Raw genomic sequence first — 14,056 nt, forward strand, 5'->3', positions numbered from 1 at the left:
CCAGAACTTGAAGAGTCCTGATTTATGATGTAGCTAAATACCAATACAAAATACCTAGAGTTCATATGTCATGATTAATCAAAAAACTTTATTTATCATTAGGGAATCTCATTTCTAGCCTTTGTTTCTTATCTTAAAAAGTTATGTAATACCTTCTTAATTCCAATAGCTACATGCTGCAAGATAAAAAAATTACAGTGATTTCTGGAATTCTATAGCACATTCTGTAATTTGCCCTCTTGTGGGGCAGGGGATAGGGGGGTGGAGAAGGGGGAAAAAAAAAGCACATTTTGATTGCTCCTACTTCTTCCATAAAGATTCAATCTACAAAATTATTACATAATACAATTTCACAAATCCAGTTTGGTTCCAACTCTTCAGGTTTTTAGCTCATTTGCATGTTGGATCGCTCTAAAAATCAGTACTTGCTCATTCATTTTCTTTAATGTACTTTCAGAGGAAATAAGTCATCAGATTACTGAATCAAAATATCATCTCATCAAAATATCAAATTAAGGATATAGGTATAATTTTATCTTAGCTCTGGTCTGTTACCACAGAACAAATGTTTCAAATCTATCTTTCCACAGTTTGGACCTCAATGTCTGGGAAGACTGAATAATGCAAGTGATAACTTTTCCAGTACAGATGGAATGGATGAGCAGCTTTTCTCTAATGGCAATATTAATTCATACTATTTCCACCTGGAAATATTACTTGACTTGTTGAAGGTATTTACACTTATTTGCAACTCATTTTTGTTTCTGGAATGCACAGGCTTCTCCAAAGATGTTTCCACAGTACTTCATTTCATTAAACTATGTTCTGAAACTTGGCATTTAACAGTTCACTGTTAAAAGGGGGGGGGGAGTTTCCTGACCTCTCTCCTTTCTTACACTGCTTAGCTTGCCAGACCTTCTGTGTGCCAATTCAAACTGATAAAACAGCAGCAATAAAAAATGAGGTGGATAGTTTTCTGTTGTTTCAGTGAGCTAGGTTAGTTCACTAAAAGAACATGAGAGGGGGGACAAAAAGAGGTAGACACCGAAGAGCTCACCTGCCCAGGGAAATGGAGTCTAAATTCTATTTTGGAAGAATTAAAACACACACACACCACCAGCAAGCACCAGTGCTTGACCCTTCAGACAAAACTGCTTGGGCTGACCTTGAAGTATTCCATTTTATCCACTTCTCTATTACAAGAATCATAACCTCCCGCTACATTTGGTTGTCCCAAGTTTTCAAACCTTAACAACATTTTCATATCTATTTTCCTTAGTGATTCGTGTAAGCAGAATCATCTGAATATCTAAATCTCTAATTTTTCAACTGCTGTTTTCGATTCCCTCAAGTAATTCCAATGTATCAGAATTTCTATTAGCACAGAGTACTCAGACTGGTGCTTTTGTCATTTATGGATTTTCTGCACTATCTTTCTGCCACTGAAGCTTATAAATCCAGAGCTGTCACCATCACAACTAACGTCTTTAATAGAACGCTGCACATAGTTCTTGCTAATCCCTAGTACAAGACCTGCTTGGCCTCTTATTTGTGACTAGTAGCTATTAGTAATATAACCATAACAATTCCAGAATGAAGGATGCCTACAGTCCACAAGTTTCAAATTCAAATCCTAATTTATCTTGTTTTGACAAGAACAGTCCTAGCTCAGGCATTCATCCATCCATCATTTTACATAGTATAAACCAAAGCAGGAAAATTAAATGCTGTAGCAGCATTGCTGCAGTGACAATAATAAAAGAATATAGGCACGGGATAGTTTATAGAGAGAAGTGGAACACTACTGCCAGCATTATTCAAATACATATGTATTCAGCTCTAAGCATGAAACTTGTTCTTAAGTACCAGTTCTCAATACAATTACTTAAGACCCAAAGACCCCAATTCATACATAGATAATGGTCAGAATTTTAACCATCAATAATAAAAGAATCAAGAATCAATAATAAAAATGCCAGCCAAAGCTTCTCTTATGCGCAAGACTAACATACAACAGCTCTTATTCAGAATTAGATATTATTCTTTTAATATTTAACATTAAAATACACTTTTTACTAAGTTTTATATAGTTTAATATTAATGAATAGTGGTGGACACTCAGTGCTAAACATCTGCGTAGCACTTTATAACTTCAAAAATGGTGCAAGATTAACTAAACCAAGGCAACTATTTATTGTTCATGTTCACCTTCATGTATTCCTATAAAAAAATGCAAGCATTTAAAACTTTAAAGTATGCATTATGTTACATACTATGAAATGCTTTACTGTCTACAAGGTAACTTAAAGCTACCTATCAAATACATGTTCAAGAAGGAGGTGAACAGAACAGCAAGCAACAGGAATACATTTGATTCTCCTGCAGATCACCTTTAACTTTATGTAGTCTACCAGCACACAAAACATTGTACCTAGTGAACAGCATGCACATACAATTTTATAAAAATTATTATGATTAGCTTCTAGAAACTGCTATAAATCAACATAAAGTAATCATAATCTTGTATTAATCTAGGATCCAAAGCGAAGAAAAATAGTATCTTAAAATACCTTTTGTTTCTACATCTCTCACAGTTATAGTTACAGAATTTAAGTGTAGGAAGACACATTACTCAAACAGAAACAAAAATCAAGCAGTAATCTTAATGACTTATTTTTAATGTTCAGGTGTCATATTAAGACAAAAATAGCATAATTTTCTCAAGCAAGAAATGTTCATGTTTCTTCAAATTTCAGCTTACCTTTGGGTAAAAGTTATTCAAAAGTTACATTCCTCTGTCTTCCAATGTGGCAGAATACAAACATTGAGGCATTAAGTAAATCATTCTACAATACACTGAACTTGTAGAAAGATCAAAATCATAATCAGACAGGAAGTCTTTTCTTAAAATTTTGTGAATATATTGATGAAACTGAAGTAATATCTAATAATAGCATAAATTAAAAAATAAATAAGAGTAATGCCTAATAATACCTCAAGTATATCATAGCAATTTTTTCAATTAAACAGAGGTCTTTTGGTTGATCCCTGCAGACTAAAGAAGACATCCAGACAGTGAAGTAGCAGTTCCATGAAAGAGCCAAATAAAGAAACACATAAGTAACAGAATTTCTTCAGATAAATGTTTGAAGGTTTTGCCATCCACAGAATCTCAGTTTTACAGTCTACAGAGACAACTATCACTGTTACTATCATTATTATTTTGTGCACAGGTTCTGCTGGGGTTCAGATTTGGAGTTTGTTTTTTTTCATGGTGAAAAATAGAAAACTAAAATATGTACTTTGAGGGGAAAAAGGACAGCTGCCACTAATGCAGCTTTGTAAAATTATCCATCCCACAAAGTGGCTTTTATGTATACCTGAGGTGGTGTGTTTGTCATTTTGATTTTACAATAATTAACTAATCCCATGTGCCAAACTTAATACTATTATGAGGTGTTTGTTGTTGCTTACACTGAAAACATTACTCGTGTTACTGTACACTTAGAAAAATATGAGGTAGTCAAATCAGTAATTCCACGATAATCATAACTGAAACAGATCTGCTTATATAGTTCTTCCTGACCTCAACAAGAGATCATTTTGCTGTGCCATCTATGCCAACTGGTGCCAGCTCCAGTAGACCACACAGTTGATTACCAGGCTGACACAGAATACAACACAAGTTAACACAGAACTTTACAGGCAATAAATCAAACAAGATCCCACCTTTGCTCTTAATCATGCAGACTTTAAAGATATATATTATTGAATATATTCAGATAAGAGTGCCTTTCTAATTAACTTTTGTTTACACAGTCCCACTCTGTCAGTCTTCCCAAATAACTAGACTTTCAACACGATTTGACACATAGATACATGTTTAAAAAGAAAATACTGTAATCCTACAAAGTCAGTAAAGAAGAGGTGTCCAGAGACAGAAATACTATTTGTTGGCACCAACAGTAAAAGGCTGTAGCATGAAGTCACCCTTTCTGAAGACCAAGAAACTCACACAAAAACTCAGTCTTAGGAAACAGGAATCAGGTTCTGCAACTCACAGACAAATACTAAAGACCATATGTACACTGAGCTACATATGTTATATGCGTATTGACCACTTTTTAAAGGTGATTTAGAGGCCACCTTCTTCTCTCACTGAACAGAATTTAGAAGAAGTCAACATGGATAGTTATCACCATTATCATCCATACCACACAATTCTCATTTTAATAATATTTATCTAGCTTTACTTCAATAATTAAAATTGAAGTAATTTCAGAGTGGTTGCAAAATAATTTTCTTCTAGTTATCTTCAGCATTCTTATAATTTTGCTTCATACATCATGAACAGCTGAGAGGATTAAAAAAGTCAAATGTATTAAACTGATTAACAAAAACTTTAAAAATTAGTAAAAACGCAGTAGGATACTGCATTACTGAGATGACCGTGGACCTTTTTCCCCTAAAAAGTTACATAAAAACCCTAATGTTCAAATAACATCATTAAGTTTATGAAATGAGGCAATTAACACAGGAATAACATAATTAGAATTGCAACACCCTGCTTTATAAAATACTATAAATTGACTCTTCAGGACTAAATCAGAATATTGTTTTTTTAAAAGAGAAAAAAGGAAACCATTGCTTATGCGACTGAATGCTAACCCAAAGAACTGCAGTCTGTTCCTATTTTTGCCTCAGAATCTTAAGTGATGCATGGCAGGTCAATTTTATCTTTTCATAGTCAGTTATTCAGATAGTGAGGAATACATAATGAACATTTGATCTGAGTGTTTAGGCCCACACAGAGCATTAAAATACATTAAAAAGCATCAAGTGCCTTTCTCCCAAATGAAATAAATAGCCCTGACATATAAGTGTAGGCTCCTTCACAACATATCGGGAAAGTCTGGGCAGTTCACAAACCAACACACAGCTAGCCTATGGAAACTTTCAATGAGTGGAGTTGTGTTTTAAGTTTTCCCTTCCCATGGGCATAAAAACCAAACTCATGGCTACAGCAAAACACAGTGTCACACACTGCCTCAAACTCTTCTTACATGTTCAAGTTTCTCCCCTGAAAGTCAGAGATGTCCTGGTAATGCTTCTTTAAAAATAGGACAAGCAGCAAGAGGATGCCCATAATGAATTTCCTTTAGCCAGTGGCTCTGTGTTTGAACACTTGTAGGGACTCCTGCATTTTAGACTCTCCTCTGACACCCTCGAACTTCTGTAATAGTGCCCTGGGGCTCACTGTCACTATTTTGTTCTTTTTGCCTCCTCAGTCACACTTCTTACACATTTGCAGTCTTCAGTTGCAAGCCCATTTTTGTTTAATTTGCATCATATAAGCCATCGTAGCAAAGAGTTTTAGATTTCCCCTTTCCCCACTCAGCCCATACAAAAGCACTTCTGGTAGAAAAGGGATTTGTGTAATTCAGCTGCTATATAGTAGTTGCTTAGTATGTCGTAAATTCACATTTTTCAGAAGTCATAAACACATAATGCTTGTAAGCTGGCCTAATTTTCATATAAGTGATGAGAAACACTTCTAAACATAAACACATTTAGTTCCTTCTTTAGCCCCTTCCAACAATAAGGCTGCTAGGAACATTAGCAAGGTATTCTTCCACAGCCTTACAGTGGCATAAGTTTTCGCCAAAAAGCTTGAGGTAAATAGCTGGGCCCTGAAAAAAAGGGTATTACAACAGGATGTCAAGCAACATACTATCAACTACACTTGAGGCACACAGCTTCATCTATAACCATTTCTAAATAACATCTCTGTCATAGAAACTAATAATACTTAGTGCAGCAGTAATCAGAATATAACTGAGCTATTTATTCTGTAGCTTCAAATTCCTCATTAAAATTAAATCATATCAAAGGTTTGGTTTGGGTTTGTTCTTTTAATTACTATACCCTTATATATTTGCTATCAATTTTCTAAGTACAGCACCCCAAAGAGACTAAATACATGTTATGAAGGAAAACACATGCTTTCAACTCTGTGTCTGTTTGCAAAAATGACAGCTACCCGTATCAACATTTTCAGACCAACCTCTTCTTACTACAGAATAATATTTTATATGCAAATGGACAATTTTTGAGGTCTGAGCAATAAAAATTATAATCCTCAATTCATACAGCTTCTGTTTGGCAAAAGGGAAAGCTTTAAGGACGCCTAAAGATCAGAATATCCAAATTTCCAAAGAACAAAGATGAAAGATAAACTAGAGTGCCCTTACAGGGAGAGAAGACACCACCATAGCTGGAAAGAAACGTACACATATTTACTGTAGTATGACAACAATCTAGTTTCCAAACAAATTTACGGAAAGAGAAAATAAGGAAAGTTACCCTAAAAAAAATGACTCTATTCCTCCAAGATACACTGTGTATTTGATATACTTTATCAAATAAGACATCACATGCAGAAGGTAATCAAATTTACCAAGAGAATAAACCTCCATATCACATACTGACTATTTTGCAAAGCACAGGTCGTTCTTCAACGTAGAACATGCAAGATTAAAAATGCCGAACAAAAAATATGCAATCACTTAACTTTTTGTGGCTAACAGCTTTAGGGAACTGTAATTCTTTTTCACCACTTGGTGGTTTTAACTAGAGCACTGTTTTGTTATTATATAACATACAAACCAAATTAAACTTGGTAAATGAACATGCTATAATGTGCCATGAGAACCACGGAATGTCAAAGAACAGTTTAGTGCTTCAAACTGCATTGCTTCACTTGGCATTATAGATTATGAGATCTTCTGGATTACCATGTTTCAGTTCATGAAAGTTAGACGAAACTTTAATATCCTATTTCTAGCAAACTTTAAGTCACAGAAAAAGGCTAGGACTTGTAAAGGCAAGCCACAACTTTAACTACTTCTAGAAGATCCATATCAAGACATTTCCACAGCAGGAGAAGCTGAGCAGCTAGCAGAAGAAATAGCTCATACATTGGCTGAACACACTCTCAGAAAGTCCCTGAAGATTTTACAGGTATTATGACCTGAAGAAGCAGAGTATCTAAAGTCAGTCACTTTCAAAACAAACAAAAGAACCCAACAACAACAAAAAACCCCCCACAGCAACAGTTTTTTTACACTCCTCAGACCTACAAAACTTACGCTCACACCTCAAAAGTTTCTTCAAATTCCACTTCAAAGTTTTGTCAACGTGAGTAAAAATCCATGCATGTATTTTGACAAAACATGCCCCAGAATACGAGTGGTGAAAAACTAAGCAAACTAAGAAAAAAAGGTGGCAAATACTGGTAGGGTTTTACCTTGCAGGTAATTCTGTAGTCCGTAATCCAAAGGGGTGGGTGGGTGTCTACGAATGTGTTACTAAGAAAAAAAATCAGCCAAAACCCCATACTTTTATTATTTTAGTCATAAATTTAGATTTAGAGGTACAACCACATAGCAATGTACACTCTCTTCTGCATTGCCAGATGAAGATGGAACTATTCACCTACATCATTAACCACATCCAAAGACACTTGTTAGAAGATTATCCAAGGATAATGAAAATCAACATCCATCCAAAGTAGAAGTGAGCTTAAAAATCAAATCAAATATTAAGGAGACTAAGGGTCTGAAGACTGACATTTGTTATTCAATTTCCTGTCACTATAAATACAGCTCCTTTATATAACACACATTTGGTCACTACATTCTTTGATTTTGATTTTTATATAATGATTTTGAATAATGCAAAACTAAGCCTACACATAACTGCAGGAAAGTCTATTCAGTTAGTTATACAGGATGAATGCAGGTAAGCCATTTAGCATGTATTCTTAGGGGCTAAAGAAGAGCCAAAGCAAAATTGTCTGTTATCACCCTGTGTTGAATTCAGATGACAAAGTTCCCATAGACAACTACTGATCTAGCAGAAATAGAAACATGAAGTAATAATCATTACAAATCTAAAATTATTTTTAAAAATCTGATGTTAAATTGTTAAAAGAATACACCAATGATACAAATTAGAAGTCAGTTATGTTTTCTGCACCCTCACGGGAAGATTCCCAGGTGAACGACAAGGTATTTTGCCATCACAGTGGGCTTGACCACCAGTGCTAGTAAAATGTGTTAACAAGCAATGTCAGTTCTTTGATGATGAGAAAAAGATATCATGTAAAACATAAAAAACTAGATGCACCTGTTTATTCAGCACACTTGCTAAAGTACCTAACCCTGGTTTTCTTTCCCGCCTAGTCACAAAGGCTACACAAAAAATCTCCAGTGGGAAACTAAAGCAAAGGAAGCTACATGGAAACAGCCTTCCCAATGGGTATGTTTCAGTGTGTATCCCAAAACTGGTTATAAACAGGAAGGTACATGTATAAATGCACCTGAAAATGTTTCCTCATTGGACCCTAGTACCTCTCGTTTATCACCTGTGTTATTTATTATTCATTGCTTCAGGAACAAGATTTCCTTCACGCTTTTCAGCAAAAATTAGATTTATCAGAAAGTGCTACTATTAAGCAGATGTGCCACATAATTAGCAACGACAAATCCACTTACTTTTTTCTCCTTCTCATGATGTTTATCCTGAGAGTGAGAGGAAGAATCACTTAAACTTTGATCATATGACCTATTAGATCCCCGTTTGCTCTTTTTCTAAAAAGAGAAAATATATTTATGGATAGAGAAAAGGAATCATTTGAATAAATAAAAAGTATAAAGCATTTCAACTGATAAAGATGCCTTACTGCTTGAAGAAAAAAAACTTCTGTTACTGAAAAACTGACAAATTACTAACACTAATAAAATTAATAAGACTACCCATTGTATACCAGGAAAAAAGTCTATCCTTATACCAACTTTTACACCTCCTATGAATTTGTAAGATACGCTTTCCACAAAGGAATGAGATATGACACTTTTTAAAGGTTGAAAGATGCTGGACACATTTTCAAATTTCCATAGCATAAAACAGAAAAGATGCTGCTCAATGAGTATTACATGAAGCCACAGTGCTAGCACCGCCACAAGTTGAAATGCATTGTAAGGTGGCTGTTCTGTGGCTTAATGATTTATTGAAGTGACCTATCTGCAATATTTTCATTACAATTATTTAAGAAACAAGATACAGAATGCTATGGTCATGGATGCACTTACAGGCAGCAGACATAACTGGCTGTATTTCTGTAATGTTTGAGAGCCTAGTCCAGGACTGCAAATACTTTATGCTAGGCCAGTGTTCAGGTAGCATTATAAAGACACTTCTGGTCACTGTTTTGCCAACCAAAGTTTTCAGTGGTATAGTAGATATATACCACCCACCATTTTCAGTAGTAAATATTAAACACCTGTATTTACTAGGCATCAATCACAATAACCCTAAAGAAACACTAAAACACTTAAATGATCTTGCCAGTCTTTGCTGTTCTTACCACTATAGTTTCCCAATGGAAAGCTAACCAATTACACGACAAATATAGAGTTATATCTTTATCATTAAACTTCCTTTCTAAATAAACATACATATTTTCGATCATAGCAGCACTATAGCGCTTAAATCAAGTGCCTGAAAGTGTAATGCTTGCCTTCACTGCTAAGTTATAGACGATTTCTGTTCCTTTTTGTATACTTAGCTCAAGATAATAATAATTAAAAAATAATCTTAGCTTAGTAAGGGCCTAGAAAGCCCTGACTTATCTTCATTATGAAGCAAACTCATCAATATTTCACAAGAGCATGGAGCTAACCTCACCAAGCTTATCTTTTAGAAAGGGTTCACTGGCCCTGTGTTTTTACGTCATTGCAACCTATTCGAAAGTCACCCAAGTATTCACCTTTTTTAGCTGCCAAAACAAGTAATCAGCAAGTTTAACTATACTTACAGCAATATCTGAACTTAAGTCTATATATGTTAATTTTTGTAATTCAGTATTCATAAATAACATTTTTTAAACGTCAGTAAGTCCTTCAAGTCCACACACTCACACATGTACACAGAAACAGGCATCTGGAACTGTCAAACTAATAAGAAGCAATAGAAAAGACTCCAGAGGTCTGATCCAATACCTACTGAAATAACAGAAATTCCGAAGTTTTTTGTTTGCTTGTTTGTTTTTTAAAAATCAAACCTCAAGTCACTTCCTTAAGGTTGTGTTTCAAAGAACTTTTAAGCAGAGAATACCCCCAGCTACATGGTGAGAGATAGAGCAAAAGGGAAAACACTCAAAAAAAGAAAACAAAAAAACAACAATAAAAAAACACCCCACCACAACAGAGTAACAAGCAAAAAGAAACAGAGGACTTCTTTATTCTCTAATATACAGAATAACAAATAATATCTTCTAGATTATTCAAGAATGGACTAAATACCTAGAAGTCAACTAATTAATAGTGAAAGAAAACACTACAGGAACTTAACGAAAAAAACGTTAAGCGTGCATGCTATTTCTGGCAGAAGGGAAAAACCCACACATCTAGAAAGTAAGCACTTATAAAAATATTTTCAGCTAGTACTTCCATAACTGTGATTAAAACATTTGTTTTAATGAAATGCAATCTACTTTCTGAGCTATGTGAAAATAATATTTCTAGCATTAATAGCAATTCAGAGAGACAAAATAAGTCAGTGACATTATGAATTTAACAAATACATACCAGTTTACTAAAATGGTATTTACAGTAGCCACAGTATTGGACGTTATCTGCACCGTTGCCTTCTTCTTCACAAAGAAGTCCTGCAAACTGTGCACTAAAAATAAACCAAACAACATTCAAGGAAAGCAATTTTACATCAGCTTGTACCACAATATCTCAGCTGATAATGTACTGGTACTTATACCTGCATTTAGAAGAGATTTCCACACAAGTGATTTCTAATGGCATGCAAACACACAACCAACCTTTGTAGGCTGGTGAAAAACATATATGGTTTATACTTTAGCCTGATGACTTTTTCATAGTCTTTAAGCCACTGAGACAAGCTTATAGCTTGAAAACCTACATTTATTATGCAGCTACACCCACAAATAAACAAACCAATCAATTTACAATGATTCTTAGCTCAAATTCAAGCCAAAAATCATCTAAGGAAAGAACAGCTTTTAACAAAACAGATCTTTGGATCTCGTAGATCCAAAAAAGAAATTTTTCTGAAGTTGTACACATTCTTCTCTGCTTTGCCAGGAAAATAACTTTTTTTTTTTTTTTTTTAATAGAACTTCAATGACCTAATAAATCAAACCATATTTATTGGTTTAAAAGACTCTGGCATGTTAATTTCTTTTAAAAAGAACAAGACATACAAGTTTCCTTGCCTGGGCTAATTATTACCTTATTCTACTACATTTTTTCAAATCAAATTTGCTTTTCACCATTCATAATGTTGATTAATTTTCTTTATCAAAACCAACTTAGACACTGAAAAGCCAAATATTCAGTTTCATTTTCCAGATCATTTTCATTAGCATAATAATGCAATCTTATAGTCAAAATGATGCACGGGAGTATTTAAATGAAAGAACAATATATTATGGCAGCTTATTTGCACTGCTTTTTAAAATCACTTTCCCTTCATTTATACATTATGTTCTTGAGCAATCCAGAAATACTGCTCCCTAAACACATGCACACCTACAGCAGACGCCAACTACAGAAAACATTTAAGAGAATCCCTTTAAGCAAAAGATATATTGTTCGAAGCTTGGCATACAAAAAAACATGTGGACTTAAGCTCATTCTTCCTTAGACATCAGTTTTGTCAACCCAAAATTGATACACATCACCATGGATCTCTGCCTTCTGTAGTTTTCACATTTTTCTTCCATTTTTAAAATATTCCAGAAGCCTCTTGATATCCTCAGTCACAGTGCTCTGGCTAGATACCATTTTATAGTACCTACCTGGTTTTTTTAGAATCAAACAATTCTAAAAATTGGCAAGATAAATATTTTAAATTTGAACCTAATTCTTATGTTCTTTATGGCATTCACCAAAAACAGGGTTTTGGAAGAAATAAGAAAGATTAAAACAACTCTTGTGTGCACCCAAGTGTTTCAAAGAAAAGATATCTTTTTATCCAAACACTTAGATGTATACATTTTTTCACATCTGTAAGTAACCTCTTAACATGTTATACATGGTTTGAAGAACACAATCCATTTTCACCATAAAAAGAAACTTGACATTAATCACATACAATTAAAAAACAGATGCTTGCGAAAGAGTAAAAGCTGCCAGGTAGTCAAGTAATTTAAAAAAAAGAAGAGCTGCCAAGAAATGAGCACCTAAACTACAGAATTATATCCTTTAAGATCTGCACAAGACATGCAAAGTTATCGCTTGATTACACTGAAGAAAATACATTTAAGTAAGTTAAGTAGGTGTGCAAATACCATTTTCCTGACTGAGCTGGCCATGAAGAAGCATACTGGGGCACTCATAAAACAGACAGGTAAATCCACAGATTATGTAGCCCCAGTCTGTGTAAATCTGCTATCTATCTATTGGAAAAACAGCTTCAACTGAATCTGAAAAAAAAACAAAACAAAACAAATAATGCCTGTAAATTCTGGGGTAGAACTCCTTTTGCCTCCTTTTACCTGTTGACATGGTTTAATCTAATTATCCAGCCTCTTTCAGAAGTCCATAAAGTGAAACAAGCATCTCCTGAATACAAGCAAACCTACAGATCTTAAAGTGGAATAAATCAGATGGTGGACACAGCTGGTTTTCTCCAGCAGCTATACATGAAACCTAAATTAATAGTTCATAATAGATGTATACTATTTAGATAAAACCAGTGAGGTGAATTACCCACAAGTGTTTGGAAATTGGTACCAGAAGGGGTGAGAGACTAGTGCATTTTTACGTATAGCTCAGTAATTTTTCCCACTGATTTACCAAAAATAAACATTAAATCAGTTAGCAGGTAAACAATGTCTTCACATTCCCATATCCTATAAAATATCATCTAAGAAAAATAACCTAAGCAGAAAAACCCCACTAAACCTTATTCACAGGAACGCACAGCATTTAATACAACCCAAGGGAGTATTCTCAGACAGCTTTCACAGCTCAAGCAATATCTGTACTGCCACTGCCATATCATTAGTAAACTCTATTATAATATGTTAGATATTTCTACACAAACCATTTTAGTATATTTCTTTACTCAAAAATATACTAAATAAAGAGTTTATCGATTACATTGTGTGCATTGACTCTTTTTGGAAGATCAGAGATGTTAAGTAATAAAATACACTTACCACGTGACGTGAAAAGCTTGTCGACATCCATGTTTATTACATGTCATACAAGCACCAGTGGCTGCTTTACTTTCTCTGCCTTGTTCATCACAAATATAGCATGTCTATCAAAGAGAAAATACTTAACATGATAAGAAACATACAAACAAATTCTGTGTTACACACAGGAGATTCTAGAGTGAGAACTACTGGATTTTGCAGCTAAGCTTATAGAAAAGGTCTAATTATGTATGTTTGCAAAAGGAGCTCACCTATTAGACACTTGGGATCTGTGTAACACCTCACCAACACTAAAGCAGTACAAATACTAATTTACTTAAATTCCATACTGCTATTCAACTAGCCCAACAGTTAAACAGCCAAAGGTTAATAGCATTAGGCTTCAAGATTTTCCTTGCTTTCAAGTTTGTGCCTATGTCCTTTCAGGTCGCAATCATTTTCATATTCATTTAACATTACCTGTATTGGTGGCATTCAGAAACATCAAATTAGTACCTAAGGGTACAAGATACCATATGGTATACATGCATGTGTCTACAAAATTACATACAGAAAAACTGCAGACTTAAAATTTTATTTGTACATTTGCTGTAACGAATTTTCAGAAGTCTCACAGCATGCTTCAATAGTCGTATGATGCTCAGTTACCTTTCATTAAATATGGTGTTTAACAGAATTCTGCTTTAATTTCAGTACGACTTGGACAGCCCCATAAACATCTTAGAAACTAATCAAACAAGAACTTTCTGTAAACAAAGCTTAAATTAGTATATCAAACCCATTTCAACCTCAAAAACA

General features: G+C 34.3%; 1 protein-coding gene across 5 annotated transcripts in view; it reads right to left on the minus strand.

Annotated features, from left to right (window-relative positions):
• The window catches only part of MLLT10 (MLLT10 histone lysine methyltransferase DOT1L cofactor), a 130,964-nt gene that overhangs the window by 77,273 nt on the left and 39,635 nt on the right, over positions 1–14,056 (minus strand). For 4 of the 5 annotated variants that reach the window (XR_012633204.1, XM_074900162.1, XM_074900163.1 and 1 more), the window contains 3 exons: positions 13,259–13,362; positions 10,650–10,743; positions 8,556–8,651 (listed from right to left, as the gene is read on the minus strand). Coding sequence is in view for 4 of the 5 variants with exons in the window: in XM_074900162.1 (XP_074756263.1) it covers positions 8,556–8,651; positions 10,650–10,743; positions 13,259–13,362 (294 nt within the window). In the remaining variant the exon portion in view is untranslated. The remainder of the gene's footprint in view (positions 1–8,555; positions 8,652–10,649; positions 10,744–13,258; positions 13,363–14,056) is intronic. The other variant, XM_074900164.1, reaches the window with a different exon arrangement.

The sequence above is a fragment of the Athene noctua genome, chromosome 2 (assembly GCF_965140245.1).
Source record: "Athene noctua chromosome 2, bAthNoc1.hap1.1, whole genome shotgun sequence".
In the NCBI taxonomy this organism is placed as follows: Eukaryota; Metazoa; Chordata; class Aves; order Strigiformes; family Strigidae; genus Athene; species Athene noctua.